General features: G+C 36.7%; 1 protein-coding gene across 10 annotated transcripts; it reads left to right on the forward strand.

The window, feature by feature from the left end:
- The first annotated feature begins 1,762 nt into the window (after window positions 1–1,762).
- On the forward strand, window positions 1,763–5,454 carry LOC120276425 (serine/arginine-rich splicing factor SR45a-like). 10 transcript variants are annotated; one of them, XM_039283163.1, is made up of 7 exons: window positions 1,764–2,197; window positions 2,283–2,324; window positions 3,435–3,552; window positions 3,631–3,742; window positions 3,928–4,292; window positions 4,446–4,509; window positions 4,999–5,454. In XM_039283163.1, the coding sequence occupies exons 1-5, from the start codon at window positions 1,927–1,929 to the stop codon at window positions 4,000–4,002; spliced, it is 618 nt and encodes a 205-aa protein (XP_039139097.1). In that variant the 5' UTR covers window positions 1,764–1,926; the 3' UTR covers window positions 4,003–4,292; window positions 4,446–4,509; window positions 4,999–5,454. The 10 variants fall into 10 exon arrangements, 7 of the variants coding, with proteins under 7 accessions (XP_039139097.1, XP_039139099.1, XP_039139096.1 ...); XM_039283165.1 differs by having other exon boundaries at window positions 3,928–4,076; XM_039283162.1 differs by having other exon boundaries at window positions 4,745–5,055.
- The last annotated feature ends 14,744 nt before the right edge of the window (window positions 5,455–20,198 follow it).

Below are 20,198 nucleotides of genomic sequence, written 5' to 3' on the forward strand. Positions count from 1 at the left end.
TATATAAAAATGAATTGACCACCAGTTGGTTGTGCTGGAAAATTTCAATTTAAAGGGGCACACATGTAAATTAAATGTTTGTTATTTTTAATTAAACCCAATTATAGTGCTCTAATTAAGTTTTTTTTATTAAGTTCAAGAAGGGATTTACGTGTAGAGACCCAATATAATTTTCAATTTGATCTGGAACCAAATTAAATAAAGTGATACTAAAAGGGTTCTTATCCCAAATTTATAGGTGAATTTTTTATCCAAATTTCTCCATTTACATAAGAGAATTTTCTTCATTCCCATAAAAGAGAACGAGAGCCTTTTAGATTTGGAAAAACGTAAAAAATTAAAAGATCATAACACATTAACGATCATTAGTTATGAATCAGGTAAGCTTCCACATATTTAAATGCCATGAATTATGATTCTTAAGGTTTCGCCAGATTTTTAATTTTGGATCTCAATTATGTGTGAATGTGCATATTTTATTAATGTTAATGCTAACAGATTGAGGTCATTTATTTCGATTTAAATCAAATTTTGCATAAACCCCTACCAGTTGTGCCTAATTGTTTGTAACTCTCAGCAGTAATCGCCTGACCCAAACCAAACCAAAAACGCACAACACTAATGATCTGATTTGAATCATTGGATTGCTTTGGTAGAAGTGGCAACTAAAAGCTTTTCAAACTATGCTGATATAGATAGGCTTTTGAACAAAAAGCAACATATAATAATCATATAAATTTATGGCAATCCTTAAAAATTAGAAAACAGGCCAATAGCCAATAGCCAATAGCCGTTGATATAACATTGGGAAAATGAACAAAAAGCATAATCCGTGACCAACTTCATCACTCTTCAATGTCTTTATACACTACAAGGAAAAAAATACTATTTGCAACATATAAATTTGCGACACATAAAAATGTCACATATTTGTGATACAAATTACAATAATGTGCGACAAAAAATCAATAATGTTGCAGAAAGAACCAAATTGCATTATAAAAAAAGACAAATGTGTCGCAATTTTTTAGGACTTAGCATATAATTGGTTTGCGACATAAATTGTGACACATTATTTGCAACGATTTATTCGCGTCGCAAAATGTGTCACAAATTTAACAATAAAAAATTATATTCTACATAAAAATAAAATATAATTTACATTAATATAATTTCCTTGTTTATATTAATATAATTTCCTTATTTTGGAAGTAAATATATTTATATTTATGCATGAAAATAATTTTTTTGGAATAACACAATTACCAATTTTTATATATTCGCTCACTTTACTCTAAAATCCTTAGTGGTTTTTTTTTTTCATCCTATAAATCATGCAATGTGACAGTTATGTTTCTTTAAAATTATAAAAATAAAAATTATATCAAGTGAAATTATTATGTTTATTGTTCCGTGACCTCTCCATATATTATAATTGCCACACCAAAATAAATAAAAAATAAAAAAAGAGAAAAACACATTGTGAAATTAATACCCAGCACTGAAACAAAAATAGCACTCAGAACCCTTTTCTTCATCCTATTGGGATCCAAAACAATATAATAGTCATAATCACAATGGCAAGCAAAGTAGAGTTTATGATATTTAAATTCACAACCAAGATATACCAAAAGCATGAATTTGATTAAGATAAACGCATAAAAATAATAATAAAAAAATCCAAAAATTATATAACAAAATTTAAACTTTCTAAAGAAGCGAAAACAAACCACAATTTCCCCAAACTCAAAACCCTACAAATAGAAAAAAACCTTACATTTACCCAAAAACACAAAAACATAAACAAAAACTCTTCTTAAAAACAAAAATGACAGAATCCTAACCCTAGAATCCGAGTCTAGCTAGACGTCATCCATCACGCATCCATTCTCCACCGCCTCTGTTCATCACCAGCGCTACACAACCATGGTGGAATCTCCGGTGAGACACCTCACCTTCGCTGCCACCCCAAAGGCCTCCTTGATGGGTGTGGGCTTCGACATCGATGGCACCTTGATGGTGTCGGTCATCGACTTCCCGGCCATGTACCACACCATGCTTCTCTCTGCTCCGGCAACCCCACCAGCAGCATTGACATCCTCCACCACTTTGAGACTTGGCCTCTCGCTGAGCAGCAGCGCACATATGAGATTATCACCCATTTCGAGCGTCAAGGCCTCAATCACCTCCAAATCATGTCCGGTTTTCCCTAATCTCAAGCTATTTCGATTTAAATCTGAAGCTATTTTGGAAATCAAATCTCATTGTTCCCTCTCTAAAAGTGCTTTGGACCTTTGTCGATTTCTGGATTCAAAGAAGATTAGGTAAACCCTTTTTTATGCAATTTTAAACCATTCTAAATCAGTGCTGCATTTTTTTTTTATCATTTGTGTGATTTTTGTGGGTGTTTTCAAGTGCATTGCTATTTCTGATCATAGTTCTTAATGTTGATGCTGTGGTCGATCATAGAAACTATTTGTAATTATTATTGATTATGTATGGAATTCTTCATATAAATGTTGTTAAGATGATGTGATTATTGTTTGGGTTCATTTTTGTTGGTTTTAGAAGATTTAATGAGAAGGGCTATGGGAATGATAAATGAATAGTTTGGATGTTGATGGACATTTTACCAATGCTTATACTAGATGAATAGTTTAATTGTTGGGGGTTGTGGTCAGACTGATTTCTTGTCTCATATTATGTCTGCTTAGTACTTGAAAGATGCATTTGTTTTGCCATTTGATTTCTTTTTTAACCTTTGAAATGAATATTGATTTTGCAGTTAATCATATTTTATTTGTTATATATATATATATATATATGTATGTATGTGTGTGTGTGTGTTCATCTCCATTGCTTAATAGAACACAAGAGTCTCACAATCAGAGAATATCTAGTCCAGCTCACAGAAGAAGCTGCCTAACCTAGACATCACATTAGGAAGACAAAGTTGGCAAATGGAACACTTTGAATCATCAAATGAATTAACACTCCTCAAGTACTTATGATCAAGTTTGACATATTAACTAATATGCCAAAGGAGAAAAATAGAAGACACATATATCTATCACCTTTGATCTCTATCTATCTCTCTTCTTCATGTGTCTGCTGTTGTAAGGTTTGCTTTCAACATAAGAATGATGCCAACTTGTACTCTCATCCATTTGCATGCTAATTATTCTGTGAATAAAATTAATATTATTAGAAAGAGTTGACGTTACATTAAACATGAATGTGTTCTTTAGAAAAGTAGATTAGTTAATCAGAGTACTGAAACATCCTTATATGAAAATCTGAATAATTAAATTTAGTAGCTTAAATTTGGTTCAAGAATGTCTGAATAGGAATTAGGCAAATTTTGGAATGTGCATAGTTCTATTCTTATATTTATCTAAATGTGTTCTTTTTCCAAATTGGCTCTGCTTTGGAAGTGAAGGGAGTGAAGTTGGATGAAATGGCAAACTTGTTCCCAATATATGCATCACGCTTCCCTTCCCCTTATGGAGATGCTACATCTGGCTCTAGGTCTTTGTCCAGATCTTGCTCTAGGTATTGTGGCCCAACATTTTTCTAATTCTGTTCTAAAATTTTCTACTTTTGCTGATGGCACACTTGGGACACTGTCAGGAGCCCAGATTTCAGTGATGTTGAAAATCCTGAAAATAACTTGTATGTGAGAGGGTTGTCTTCTCATGTTACAAAGGATGAACTAGAGAAGTATTTTGCCACTGAAGGAAAGGTATATATGTCTTAGCTTTGTTTGTTTTAAAAAAATATAAAAAAAATAAAAATAAATAAAGAAAGACGTGTCTCCATGAGTTTAGCCATCATAGTTCTTCTTAACAAGTTTTCATGTCTGTTATCAATGTTTTGGTGTATATGAGGATTTTTTATGTCTTTCTCTTTTGTCATGCATGTCTACAGGTGATTGATGTATGTCTTGTGGTGGATCCATGGTTAAGAGAGTCTCTTGGCTTTGGATTTGTTACCATGGAGTGAATTGAAGATTCAAACAGTTGCCTTAAGTATCTTCATGGTCTGTGCTTGAAGGTCGGGTTATCACTGTTGAAAAGGTAAACCAGCATTTCAAATATTATGATTTAGTTCATTCCATTATTAAGTTGATTGAGGCGATTGATGCTTTGAGTGATTTTTGAGAGGTGTTGTTCCTTTGAAGTGTTTTTGGAAACAAGCTAGCTGTGCGTAGCCACTCTTCATCAAACTTCAAAAGCTTTATCCTAACAATCAAATCAAACCTGATCAAGCAAAACCAGACAATATAACCAAGGGTTGTGCAATTAACAATTTTATTTTAACTTGCATTGGTTCTACTTCAATATCATGCGGCAATGCAAGCCTCAGTTTTGTGCTTTATTCTTTTGCATGTGATCGGGTTTTTAGATTGGTACCATTTATCTTATTTCCCAATTTTCTCCTTTCAGGCTAGGAGGAGACGTGGTCGAATACCCACTCTAAGCCAATATCTTGGTGCGAGGACCTTCCATTGTAAGCACTTCTTGCACCTTTAGATAATTTGTTGGTTTTATCTGGATAGATATGCATGTATAGATATAAAGTTGAAGATACTTGTGTTGGAAATTTTGGTTCTTTTCTTACTGTCAACCTCTTCTATAGTTCTATTTGTGGACATAGATGTTATTATTCCACCAAGTATACTAGAACTATGTTGGTTTTCTTATATAAATTTGAACATATGCTAATGGTGTTTGTGTTTTAAAAGCTCGACGTCGGTCTCCAAGTGCTTCGCCATATTATAGAAGCCGTTACAGATCATCAAGCTATACATGTGAACATAGATTTGCAATCATTTGCTTCAATTTTGACTGCATCACTTTTCTATATTTTATTATCCATGATCAACTATTTGTTTGTATGTCCCATATGCGCATGCAAGGGAATAGACACTATTCTTTTCTTTTTCGTTTTTTATGTTTCTCGTATGCACATGGTGTTTGAGTTCAATTTTTTGGTAAGGAAAATTTCTCCATTAGAAGGGTGGAATGAACATGAATATGGAGACACAATGCTCGACATTGAGAAAATATAATTCAGAAAAACAAACTACTCAGCAACTTGTTGCTTCTATCCCTCCAAAGGTTATAAGTAAGCTGGAATGAAAGAGCAGAACCAACAGAACCAGTACATCCTTTCGCTCTCACAATCTCAAGGTATTCAAGTAAATTTTGAGACAGCTCCTCGTACTTCACATGCTGCAATCAGGACGGGGGAAGTTTTCTTCCCATGCCCCTCATACTTCAGAGGATATTAAATAGCCTCAACCTTCAGCCCAATAGGAAGATAAGGGTGTCGATGAAATTACAACATAATGAATGTAATATTTTGGATTATTACATTAAATATTTTTATAACTTTTTGTTGTTATATTAGATGTTTAGACTATTATATTTTGTATTGGATTGTCTTATTAGATGTTTGGACTGTTACATTTTGTATTGGTTTGTTGTATTATATGTTTGGATTATTATATTTTGTATTGAATTGTTGTTATGGATACTTATAAATCGGAATGCTTATTTTGTAAAATATTATAGAAGTTATTGTTGAGGATTGTAAGTTTGAATTTAAAACATGTTTGTAAAAAATATTTAAAAAATTATTATAAAAAACCACAAACCGTGTCACAGTTTTTTTGTTATAAATAATTAATTTGCAACATAATTTGTGACAATAAAAATGTGTCGCAAAATGTTTCAAAAAGTTGCAACATAATTTGCAACACAATTGCGACAATATAAATGTGTTGCAAGATTTGTAGCAAAAATTGTCACACAGCTGCAACACAAGCTGCGACACAAAAAGTTTTGCGACAATCAAAATGTATCGCAAGTTTTGTTGCAAAAAATCCCACATTTGCAACACAATTTGCGACACAAAATGTGTCACAAACAATGTCGCATATCAATGCAAATTAAATTGCAAATATTATCTTAGAAGACCCATGAATTGCGATGAAATTTGGAACCGTTTCATTTTATAACGCAAATTTGGGACACATTCTTTAAAAGTGTCACAAAAATTTGCAAAATTTGAAACGCGACACATTCTACTGTGTCGCAGATTATGTTGCAAATTGTGATCTGTGACACATTTTGGATTTATTGTGTTGCAAAAATTTGCGACATCTAAAACGCGTCACATTCTACTGTGTCGTAAATTATATTGTAAATTGTGATATGCGACATATTTTGGATTGATTGTGTCGCAAAAATGTGTTGCAAATCGTGTTTTTTTTGTTGTTGTAGTGATAGTGTTTGTACTTGTGAGAGCTTGCCCAGGCTGGGCAGCACGCGTTGAATTGGAGGCGTGCTTGCCTCCGTTTGCCCACGCATGCATGAACAAGCGTGCCCACTATCACAGATTTGCTTTTCCATGCGATACTTAATAGCAAGGTAATGAGACCCCGGCTCAGGCATTGATTTGGTCAACCCTAAGGGTTGATGGATTTGATTGGGTTAAACTGGGATAAAAATAAAATATATTAAAATAATATAATCTATATTTTAATAAATAAAAAACATAATTAATTAAATATGATATTTAAAACTTTAATTTATATATTTTCTAGATTTTCAAAATATCTAAAATACAATTATATTTAGGGAAAATTGCTTATAAGTCCCTACAAAGTTTTATTTTTCCTCTGTAATCCCTCTGACATTTTCACTACCCATATAGTCCTTCCTTTTTAGACAATTTCCTTTTGAATCCTTGCCGTGATATCCGTTACTCTCTTTTCTTTTCCACCCGCCCAGTCACATCACCTTTCTGGTAGCATATCTTGAGAAGCTTCACCTGCCACCTCTTTTACTGAACTTCATCTTCATCCGACCTCTGTCTCTTCTTCTTCTTCTTCTTCTCCTTATCGTTGTTCTTCTTCTTTGTCTCCTTCTTTTTGTCGTTCAAGTAAGCAACATCTCTATTCAGTCTTATTATATTTTTGCCACTTTGTACCTATCGTTCAGTTTTGTTTGGGATATAGTTCACTTTCAGGTAAACCGGTGTACTTCCTTTTTGGGGGGGTTTTTTTAACCTATTGGTTTGTATAATGTTTACGCAGGTGTTAGTCATCATGGATACATTTTGTGTTGTGGCTCATTTCAAAGACGAAGAGCGGTGGTCACTGAACGCTTCTTGAATAACTGTGAAGTTTGTGACACCTGACTCATATGGAACGGTTTGCCCAATTGAGTCAGATGCAAATTTCCAATGCATGTGCCACATTCACCACACTTTTAAGAAGAGTGTGGTGGATATCATCGTTGAAGAAGTCAATGGGGCAGAAGTTGCTAACATTAATAGCTCCTTACCACCATTGTAATTCACTAACAAAGATAGCTCTAATTATGTTGTGTGCCGTCATGTGCATTATCACCACTTTTCTGTGTAGTTGTATACATTTTGTGTATTATAATCTCATTTCTGTGTATTATACTTACTTCCTATGTGTTATATGCATTTCATGTGTATTATGTACGTGTTCTGTGTATTTTATTAATTTCCTATGTATTACTTTGTCTTTTTGTATATTGTTCATGACTTGTTCCCCATCTCTGTCATGGGTTGGCATTCACAGGGAGTCAATCTCAGAAAACATGAATGCAAACATGGAGACGTTTCTTTCCTAACATCCTCCTATAAGTGCGTTCAGTATTGCTTCATGTTCACAAACATCTGATGGATCGATATTACATGTAGGACAACGGTTTGAGAATGTGAATAAGTTTAAAGATGCCTTTGGTAGCCACTCTATGTGGCACGATTTCAACTTCACATTCATAAAAAAAGACAAACTTTAGTTAACTTTGAGGTGTGTTTCTCCGGATTACCAGTGGTGTGTCCATGCATCTAAAGAGAAGAACGATGAGACGTTCTGAGTGAAGATAATGCAAGCGACGCATACTTGTGGTGGAGGGAATCGATACGACAGTCCACCCGAAAACAAGTAAGAAGTGAGTCGATGACCGTATTATACAGAGACTGAAGGAACAACCTTTGTATCAAGCAATTGATATACAAAAAGACATCCTGAGAGAACACGATGTTCGATTACCATACAAGCTTGCATGGATGGGTAGGGAGGTTGCTCGGTCTGCCATTCACGATAGTAAGGTGAGAAGCTATGATTTGCTGCTGTGGTACACCGATAAGATGGCGGAGACGAATCTCGAAAGCATTATCACGATTGAGTATGACGGGAAGCGATTTAAACATGATTTCTTTTCTTTTCGAGCTTCTTTGGTTGGTTTCAAATAGGCGTGCATACCATTGCTATTTGTTGATAGAACTTATTTGATGGGAACGTACGGTGGGATTTTATTGGGGGAAACTGGCAAAGACCAGAACGAGGATATGTTCCATGTGGTATTTGCTATTGTCGACAATGAAACAGATAATAATTGGACCTGGTTTCTCGCTGCGCTCAATGAGGCAATATACGGTGAAGGCGACTACTGCGAAATTATTACTTTCATATCAGATCGGTCGAAAGACCTTGTAAACGCCATCATTAGAGTTTTCCCTTCATCGTAGCATAGTTTTTGCCTACGACATTTGGAGGCAAACTTCATGAAAGTAAACGTTAAACTTGGCAAAACATTGCGAGAGCAATATTGGGCTATAGTTGTCAAAATTGCGTATGTTTACACAACCAAAGTGTTTGATGATCGGTTACTGAACTTGTGATGACATGCCAGATACACACGATTGGTTACTGAAAAAGTCAGACGTTAATCACTAGTCTAATTATTTATTTAAGGGTATGCGCTGGTATGAGATGTACTCCAATGTGGTGGAGTCATTCAATGCCTAGATCAAAGAGGCGCGCCATCTTTCGTGTGTAATCCCAACACTTTCTCGTGTATTACTATATTTTTCTATGTAATATTCTGCTATTTCTGCGTATTATACTTATTTCCTTTGTATTATTGTCGGTTTTTGTGTATTATTCAGCTATTTTCTGTGTAATCCTTTTCTGCACACATGAATTATATTGACTGAACGGGTATGGTCACAGGTTCAAACTTATGAATTGATGGCCGATAGATGTGCATAATCAAACAAGTGGGATACACATTTTTGTCCTGAGATACACAAAAAGGTTAAACTGATTATTGAAGATAGTGGGTTCTTGAGGGTGGGCCGATCAGCAGTTGACACATACAAAATAGTTGATGATCACAACAGTGCTATCAGTTTATGGAACCGAAACTGTTCTTGCAGAAAATGGGAAGTCCATAGGCTCCCGTGCAAACATGCATGTGCAGCGATCATGCAAATAGACACAAATGTGCACAGTTATGTACCCGATTACTTCACAGTGGAATGGTACCATCGTGCGTATGCTGAACCTATATACCCAATCCTTGACACTAACAAGCCATACGGTGACAACTAAGAACTGCGAATCTGGTCCCCGATCACAAAAAATGACCCGTCTGTCCATGAAGAATGAGAATCAAGTCACAAGGATTCAAAGTCCGCGAGTTACATTATAGTTGGTGCCATGAACATGGGCATAACCGTCGATGGTGTAATGCGGTCATAGCGGGCTGAACAATTAGACAACTTATGTGTTAATTTGTGATCAATTTCTGAGTTTATGTGTTTCACTTTTTTATTTTGTGTAATATATAAGTGGTTCTCTGTGTTATACTACTACTTTTGTGTATTATGTTGCTACATTCAGAGGGGTTTTGGGATGTTTTGTATTATATTTCTTTTATATTTATATATGTTATCGTAATGCAAAGAATGTTGTTGTAAGGAATGAGGGTAAAAAGGAAATATTGTCTCATAAGCAGTTTACTATTTATTATGGACCCTTTCTAGTGTATTATATATGCATGCCTATGTAATATATTAGGCTTATGTGTGTTATTTGTCAATTTTATGTATTATATGAGTATTTATGTGTATTATGTGCTTTGCTTTTTGCTTATCTTGTGACTTCACTTTCTCATTTTCAAAAAGCTACATTTGTTAGCCGTACTTACATATGATATGCTAATTGTCTGAAAAAGTACTTGGTACATACGCAACATGATGGGGATCCTCCTCGCTGTCTTCCATGGCATCGAAGGCAGCGACCACCTTCCTTGCCTCTTCCTCGCCCACATGTGAATCAGTTCGACGGCTTGGACTTGGACTCCTTCGTTGGGTTTTACGGTAGTAACCGCCTTCATTGCCTCTTCCTCGCCCGCATGTGAACCTGTTCGATGGCTTTGACTTGGACTCCTTTGTTTTGTTTTTCGACCTCGCCAGGGTGGGGGGGTCTCCTACATCTCGGCTAGTTTGTCCTCCACCTGGGCGTGCACTTTAGCAGAGTCACCGATACTGTCCTCGACGACCAATTCGTCACCCCTGGGCGTTCACTTCAGCAGCGTCAACCTTTTCGGCGGTTACCTCGATCATGGGAGCGCCAGTGTCCTCCCTGGCTACTGGTACATCACCCTCCTAGCCTTTCTCTTCGACTGTGTCATCCTTGGCACTACAATGATCTTCTTCTGCATGCTGTAAGCCAGTATCCATGTGACATATCTTAGGTGTATGAAATGGACTTCTGCTCACGGCACGTTGAGTGCTTCGTCATCTATGATTTTCTCCATGAAGTGCATGAAGAAGAATGGGTAGTCTGTACTGCAAGATTCTTGTTGCGGGCAGGAATAGACATGCATCATCGGTAGGTTCTTGAATGGCTTCTCGCCTGTGTTAACTTCAATGACGAACACAAAGAGATCCCGCTATAATGCGAGAAAGATAGTCATTGTTAGCATTAATTTACCATTGTTGTATATTACATAGTACAATTGTTGTTGTGTGTACAATAGGGATTGAACTTACCATTTCGACAGCGTCTTCATCGTATGTGTGCGATTGAAGGGTAGAGTAATGCAGATATATCTGCCCTGCAATGTTGAGAACCAACAGATGGTAATGGACATGAAAGATGATGGGTATAATAATCAACTCCTCAGTTTTGTGGCCGTAGATAACATCCTCCATCATGCACAGTGCCTAATCGGTGATGTATTCTTGCTTCCACATTGAAAGGGCCAGTGGATGAGTAATAATAGCACACCTCCTATGCCCGTGGGTATCTAATAGCAACTCCTCATGCAGCATTAGGACTAGAATGTTGACCACATCATTGGGCACCTGTTCCTCCCCTTCAAGCAGGATAAAGAGATGGTCATGGGTAGTGAATCCATAGTTATTCCTCTTGTTGATAGAGCTGTGCGACATAAAAAAAAAAAGACTATGGTCAAACTTAATCTGAATATATTACACAAGAAATATAAATGATTACACAAAAACTACAGATATTACACCAAAAGTACCGATGTTACATAGAAGATATAATTACACAGGAAATAGAATAGATTACACAATAACTACATATTTTACACATGAAGGGCATTTTGTCACACAGAACTATGTATATTACACAGAGATGGTAATGTATAGAGAAATGACATATCTAAATTATCTACATAACATTAACACTAAAACCCCAATATGCTACACAAGAAAGAAGTTACTTGTCGATGCGTATGTGTAGGTAAAGCTTAAGAGCTTCCTGTTCAATTTTGTTCAGCCTTGTAAAGTTGGGGTATGTCTTTTTTGTTGGCGGGAAATTAGTATGAACAAGGATTTGTAACTCACTATATGGCTAAGCTTCCTCTTTATGTTCATATGGTACTTATTAGCACAAGTGCTTCTTCCTTTCTAACACTCGGGCTCACTGAGAGTGTGTAAAGGAGATTGTCAATGGCTTGGATGACCACTGGGAATATGTCGTCTGACTCGTCGGATGACTGTGCCGACCGGGGATGGGGGCCTCACTTACTGGCCTCTACTTGGGGGTGCTTTCCTCGGCAAGGGATTCGCTTGTAGTGACGTTTTCATCGGGGCCCTCTTTACTGGGGCCTTCTTCAGTGATAGCTTCTCCTGGGAACTAGAATAAATGGAAACAACATCAGCGGAAGTAAAATGAATGGGAACCTCATCGGGGGTGGGGGGCCTCCAACGCCTGCCGCGAGGCTAATGACGACGACTCCCACTGGGTTGGAGCTTCCCATTTTCCCGACCTCGGTGACGGCGGCCCTTGAAACGCTTGTTACCCTTCTGCCTCGGCCGTCAACTTCTGTCCCTCGACTTCTGGTGGACCTTTTAGTGGCACCACAGAATTCGGGTACTCAGTTTTGTTCGCCATTGAAGGAGTTCCCTCGTCCATGGATTTGTCTACACTATGCTGGACAACAGTCTTCATCACCACCATCTTTGGCGTCGCGCTAGTCCATTCGGACGTGTAGAGCATCGAACTCGACGAGGAAGCATTAAAGTAACCTCCGTACATCATTGTCACTGTACGGGGCATCAGTAGCTCTGTCAGGCCTGTCGCCCGACGACTGCCAGTGAGACCTTTTTCAGGGGTTAACTTTGGGGAAATGGTCCCCACCTTGTTTTTTGACAGGTCATCAACTTCTTTTATTTTGGATCCTCTACTTCTTCTTCCGCTATTTGGCCTGGTTTATTCTTTGTTGCTCTCATTGGCGGGGAAGGCAGTCGGGCCCTCTGTTTGAAGTCGCCCGATTGGGATGAACTCACAGAGGTTTCCTTGGCCTCTCCTATTCCATGGCCAACCAGTGTAATTTCTTCATCATTGGCTAGAACAAGACCAGAGAACTGTAAAGGATGCATGAGATAAGACAATATATTAACAATATATATTACACAGAAAGCTAGTATATTACACATGACTATATTGTATTACACAGAACAGGTAGAAGATTACACAGGAAGTTAATATATTGTACAAGAAATTAGGATATTACACAATAATAAAAGCAATTTACACAGAAAGCTAGAACATTATACAAGATTAAAGGAAACTCACCTCTTTCCCTTCCAGGGATTTTAAAAGCGGACCGATTGATGCCGCATTCATGAATGTACTCTCCCCATAACATAATATAAGGGGTGTCTGACCAACGTGTTGATTCTTCACACTTCCGAATAATTTATAGAACTAGACAATAAGGGCAACTGCGTACCCTTTCAAGTATTCGGCGGGTGTGGTACTTTCCTTCATAGCGTAGCTGCACCCGTGCGGCCGTTTTGAGAAGATCGTCTATCATCCACCTGTGGATGGCATGCACCCAGGCTTAGTTGCTGATAGTCTCTAAGTTGTCGGCATACTTGGCCACGAAGATGGGTGTATTCAGGGAGTTGTTCAGGAAGAAGATGGTGGTCATGAATAATACGACAAGAAGCTTCATGAAAGTCCTCTCCATTTTGGACTTGTCTCAAACAAGTCTAAATAGGTTATCCTTGATGGCATCGAGATGCCAGTTGTGCATTTTGTTTAGGTAGGCATACTCAAGTCAGATGAGTCCCCCTCGTGCCTGAAGCAGATAATGTCTCCCACGCAAGAGACGCCCATAACGACCGCGACGTCCTCAATCCTAAATGACAGCATGTTGTTTCCAATCTTGAACTGTTGGGTTCGGTCATCGTATATATGGAGCAGCGCATCCAGCACCACTTTCTCGGACCACGGGCGCCAAGTCCATCAGGTGCGCAAAAGGGGCCCCATGGAGGATCTGCTAGTGCGTCTTGTTCATCTCCTTTTTCAATTTCTCTATCGTCTCAACGACAGGGGCTAGGTAACACCTAGCATTGACCAGAGTGGGAGCCATTTCTGTATTCAATGGAAATTGTACAAAATCATCCGATAATACACATAAAGAGGGTATTTTACACAGGAAGAAATGTATATTACACATAAAAACTAGAAACCCCTAAATTATACATAGGAAAGCCTGAAACCCATTATAGTTCTAAACACCACCAAAAGTCCGATTTTATAGAGGAAACCCAAAAAATACACATGAAAAGCACACAATAACAATCTGCAGAAAATCGGACGACTTCTCCTTACCTTTTCGCTTGGCCCATAGGAGAATATACATAACTTATCAAAGTAGAAAATGAATATTGGGAAAAAGATCTCTACACCATATGCCTATATGGAAGTAAGAAGATTAAGAGGTTTAGCTCATAAACATAGGAATCACTTGGAAAAATGAGAAGAAATAAGAAGGGAAATTGAACACAATAATTATATAAACAATATATAATCATATGAGATAATGCCAGATGACTATTCATGGATTTAATATGCCAGGATATACTTTAAAGACAAATAAAATATATAGAAAATAGCTTATATATAGCCCTAAATGGTCATTTTGAAAATTACATTTACAAAAAATGATGAGAAATGATCATGTATTAAAAGAATTAGCAGCACGATAGGCGGGGCCATTGATTTTAAAAGATATATAAAATATTAAAAAAACATAATAATTCTACTCCCACCCCTTAGCTTCTCTAGGGACTAAAAAAGAATAATAAAAAAAAATCATGTCCACACATACACTTGCACTCACTCACTCTCTTTCTTTCTTCTTCCTCACTTCATTCGGCTGCCTCCACACTTCCTCTCACCACCAACATTCTTTCTCTCTTTTTTTTCCTCTCACCACAAGCATATCTCTCACTGTCGCTCCCTCACTTCCCCTTTCCACCGGCATTTTCTTTTTTTTTTTTTAAAAAAAATTATCTTTTTAACCCATTAGATTTAACCATAAACAAGTTCCCGGGTAAACTGACTGAGTCACCCGGTTTTTGGCTGGGCTATTTTAAAGCCGAGTAAAAGGGTGTAGCTAGACTGGCCTCATGGTCAGTTCCTTATTTTTTTTGTCAAACCAGCCGAGGCTGTCCGGGTTTGACTACATTACTTAATCGACATTCCTCTCGATCAAATCAACCTTCCTCCATTAATCTAGACAAACTTCTTCTAGTTTGAACAAGAAACAAGTACTTTGATAGATGAGGAAAATTTGGACATTTTCTTATAAGATTTCTATACTCTTCAAAAGGATGGATTCTAAGAGTATTTATAACCCTCTGCCTAAAGATTTTGGCAACCAGGAACAACTTGATCCAATGGCTTATATTTGATTCCAACCAATTCCCAAACTAACTCTAATATGTTCTGATCACTATTTTTATAAAATCTTTTCTTTGTAGTCCCAAACTAACTCTTAGATAGGCCATGAGTTTGAGGGTGAGAACTTGTAGAAAGTTGAGCTTGATCCCCATCACTTAAATAATTCCAACCATCATATCTTGATAAAGTTGGTATGTATGTCACTTGTTATTGTCTTTAGCATTCCCAATACTTCACCATACATTTAAAGATTAGCTGTGAACTTTGTTGGTAAGAGAATAAACACCTTGTAGCTATTGAACTGATCTACTACAAACATAATGTTGTTGCATCCTTCAGACCTTAGTAGGCATGTGATGAAGTCCATGGAGATACTCTCTCAAGGCTTCTATGGAATGGGTAGGGTTCCAGTAATCCTATGGATTGGTGTTTTTCCATCTTATCTTATTAGAACACAAGAAATAGTTCAATATCTTTAAATATTTGAGGCCAATAATATACCCATTCTATAAGAGCTAATATGTTTTGAACTCCTCGATATTCCAACTATTTTGAGTACTCATGGCACTTTTGAGGATTTCTTTCCTTAAGCCTTACCATTTGGGAACATAGACCCCATTTCCCTTGGTAATCAACAACCCATCTTTTAGCTAAAACCAATGAGTCTTCCCACTACTTTTGGGATCTACCAAACACTTGGCTTATTGGTCATGCTCAAGTTCTTCCTTGATGTGATTCGCCAAAAGAAAATTTTTACAAGTAATGGAGATAAACTTTACCCTTCTAGCTGATAACATATTCTACTAAGTTTGCTTTGTTTGGCTTGAACTCCACCATAAATTAGAACTAAGCCAAGAAAATCTACAATCTAGCCTACTTGGGCATCATTTGTTTTTTCATTTTTTTAGGTGAGCAAGTAGCTTGTTGCTATATTGGTAGTCTTCACTATAAACCTAACTCCTAATAATAATACCTTCAAGTATAGAGACAATGGTCCATTGTGGTTATCTCCTTCTCTTGGACAGTGTATCATCTCACTATTGCATTGAGCCTTTTACTCTCAAAGGAAATAAGATGCTACTCTTGAATTAATATTTCTTCAATGGAAAAGTCGGAGGCATCAATGTACACCTCCTATCTTTAACTATGATCTGAAAGAGCTAATATGGGCCCCTCCATAATGGCTTGCTTTAATAACTTAAACACTCTTTAGAAATCCACATTCCACTCCCGTGTCTTGTTCCTTTTCAACAAGTCAGTGAAAACTGAAGCTATGGCAAAGTAACCTCCTATGAATTTGTAGTAATAATTCAGAAAGCCAAGGAAATTTTGTGGCTCGGACACCTACCTTAGTGCCTCTTACTCTTGATTGCTTGAACCTTGGTTGTGTCCATCATTAGCATGCTATCTCCCACTTCATGCTGTAAAAATGATGCCTTTGTCTTCTCAAATTCACATTTCTCCTTCTTGACATAGAGCTCATTTTCTCTTAAAACTTGGAAACTTGGTGTTAATGTTGGGTGTGTTTGTCCACGGTTTTACTATAGACTACTATATCATCCAAATACACCATGAAGAACTTATACAAAAAGGATAGAAGATTCAGTTATTGAGCTAATGAGCGTGCAAAATGTTTTGTGGGCATTAGTGAGACTGAAAATAATGGTAAGAAATTCAAAGAAACCATATCTAGTCATGCATGATTATTTTTTTGTGGCACATCTTCCTTTGTGATATGTACTTGGTACTATCTTGATATTAAATTAAACTTGGTAAACCACCTAGAATCCTCAAGTTGATCAAATAAATCCTCAATGAGAGAAGTAGGATATTTGTCTTTGACCATGATTTTGTTGAACACTTGATAGAATATATAGATCCTTAATAATTTGTTGTGCATCTTTTGGAAATAAACAAGAGAATTATATAGCCCCTGAGAGGGTCAAACATAGCTGACGTTGAGTAGCTCCTTCAATTGCGCAATTCTTCAAGCTTTAGAGGCATCATATGATAAGATTGATGCAATCTTGTGATCCATCTTTCTCCTTGGCAACTTTGGTGTCATGATATCCTTGAACTTTTTAAAGATTGATGCAATCTCACAAAGCATACCACATAAGGTGTCCTCAGCTTCTTCTCTAAGTATGAGAGATATGTAGGACAAGCTTTTTCAAGGCTCTTGAAAGTTTTATGGAGGTGAGTTGCTTAGCTTGCTTAACTCCATCACTAAAAGTACCATACATACTTTATCTTGTTTCCCCTATGATACACATTATTTTGAAGAAGAGGATCGGCATAGCCTTCACAGTGTCCATAAAAGTCCATGCCAAGCACAATTGGGTAAGTCATCCATTGGGACAACCAAGAATTCAATTAGCCCCCTCCATTCTCCAATACCAACTTCCATACCTTAAGTTACCCTAAAGAAAAACCGTAACTCATAATTTATGGCTTTGAGCCACCTTTATTTTTTTTGTTAGAGATATATATTTCTCAACTCCCTTTACCTCGACGACGTTATTGGAGATGCCGATGTCGATCAAGTCCTTCACCATTTGTTCCCCCTAATAAATAAGTGTCAATTTCACTTCAGTTTCAGTCTCTCCACTTTAACCTTGATAGTATCCAAGATTTTCAAAGATCGTATTTTTTTATTAATGTTTCTCATCGTCTTGTTATTTTTCCTCTACTAAGATAGTGAGTTTGCTTTTCGTTTGATAGTGTCTTGCCTAGTGGTGTTCCTCGTACTTCTTAGATCTTCACTTCTTGCTTGGATGGTCTTCTACCCGACTTTTTTCTTTGCCATCCTTATCCTTAAAGAGACTTTCTCCCACATTTTGAACTCAATTAAAGATTTGGCAATAGAAATAACGGTGGCAAGATCTAGGGTACCTCATTGTTGGACTTCTAGATTTTCCCATCCTTGTAGGACATCCATGAAGGTAAATAAGGCCTCCTTATTCAAATAGAAGGATGCTTATCAAAATTTCACTCTCACCCATTAACACATGCTACCTCATGAACGCTTCCTTTATATATGGCTGAATCATTGAAGCTTCGCTCTTGCCTTATTCTTGGCATTTTGGTGGTAGAACTATTTCTTGTTGTTTGTATTGCATTTTTTTTTAAGTGTTGATAGTGCACATATTTCTCTTAATATTGCCATCTCTCTGTCTCCACCAAACCATCGAGGTGTTGGTTAGGTAAAAGGTGGCATAGTCTATTTTCTTTGTGTCCTCCACTCCAAGAGCCTTGATGTATTACTCCAAGCCGCATAAGAAATTGTCAATCTCCTTGGTGACATTCCTCACCCAAATATTGGCTTCGGAATGTCCATTTTTGAGGACATCAAGATAACCATTAGTGCTACAATGCCTCTCCCTTGAGCAATTACTTTCTTGTGTAATACTAATTCCTCTCGAGTCTCCTTAGCTCGATAACGATCCTTATAAGATCCTCTCTAGGGGTTGTAACCTTCAGTTAAAGAACTTCTCCAAAAATCTTGATATAATTGAGATTTTTGAAGAGGCAATGCTAAGGGTGCTTATATCTTTCCCCAGAATTTTCTATCCTACTTTTGATGGTGATATGATGCAACATCCCCTTAAATCTATCTTGCCTTTAGACCATAGCTAGCTCCTCCTTTAAGAATCATGTGTTAATCTCGACCATCACGTTGCTCGACCTTTCCCATTCTTTCTTAGATTGCTTGGGATCCTTAGCAAGGTGTGTAATCTCAAATCCTAACATCTTCTTTAAGAAAGGCTACAAACACTAACCTTATGGAACCGAGGTTAACTGAGGCTCTAATACCAATTGTCACTTATTTGCTTCTTATGTGTTACACTTGATTGGCATCTCTTCCTTCACTAAGCTAGACAAACCGTCATCTTGAACAAGAAACAAGAACTTATCAAGATGAGGGAAACTTGGAGAACATATATTAAACTCTTTATGTTCTTTACAAGGTTGGATTATAAAGTTATTTTCAATTTGTTGATTATCTTTTCCAGATCAAGAGTAAGGTCTTGCAAGGGTCAACCTAGCTTGGTCATCAAGTAGAGCGCGTATTTCCTTATGGGTTGTGGTTGTTCTAACCCCCGTTTGTTATTGTTGTTGTTGTTGGTGGTGGTGGTGGTGGTGTTGTAGACTACCCTTATATCCTAAACATGAAACTCTTGGTCATTGCCCTTATGGAGACTTTTGTTATTTTGCTATTTGTGTATTTTGTATAATTTTTCTCTGTATAGGTTGTGAGGCCTTGTATGCCTCCTGGGTTTTGGCCTCTTGGGTGTAGGGCTGTTTGTCCGCCTCTAGGGCTTGCCGCATCGAGTTTGCAGTGTAACAAAGAAGAAGAAGAAGAAAGAAAGAGAAGGTGTGCTCTTAGATGGTCTTTGAGAATGGAAAATTTATGGAATTTTTGTTGTAAATTTTCCTAATGCATGTATACACTATCGTGAACAAGTAATATAATGATGAAGAGAATATTGTTCTAAAAAGATTATGCTTATCAAGCACTAAAATTAATCTAACTCTAATTATATTTGGATAATTAAATTGAGCCCAATTAACGAAAGCTAACTAACACTAAACTTGGAAGAATATGGAATTATCTAGGAGAGAAGAACTCAATATCCAAGCTCTAGAGTTTCCGAGTCCACTAAGATTAATCCCACCTAAATCTTCTAGTTTAATCAATTGATGTTTGTTTCTTGTGTTGTCATCAAATTTCTCTTAAGTAATTATTAATCTTTCTTAAACATTAATAGCATATCCCATTAGGAAAGTTAATACATCTCTGTGATAACCATGAACCTATGAATCAAGCTCTTGAAATTTATATAGATGCACACAATCTCATAAATATCTCTATCTTATAATGATCTTATGACATTAATTTCAATTAATATCGAATCAAATTATTACCTCTCAGTCTCAAATTGAATCCCTAATCATGTAATTATTGATCAAGCAGTCACAAGCATTAAATTCAAATTAAAATATTCAACCCAATTTAGAAATAAATATCAATAAAATTAAAAGAACACAAATTTAAGTTTTCATAATTTGGCTACATTGTAGCCCTTGAAAAAAAAATTACAACATTATTAGTTCAATGATCATCTCATTAACAAGGTTC

The sequence above is a fragment of the Dioscorea cayenensis genome, chromosome 14 (genome assembly GCF_009730915.1).
Source record: "Dioscorea cayenensis subsp. rotundata cultivar TDr96_F1 chromosome 14, TDr96_F1_v2_PseudoChromosome.rev07_lg8_w22 25.fasta, whole genome shotgun sequence".
NCBI lineage: Eukaryota > Viridiplantae > Streptophyta > Magnoliopsida > Dioscoreales > Dioscoreaceae > Dioscorea > Dioscorea cayenensis.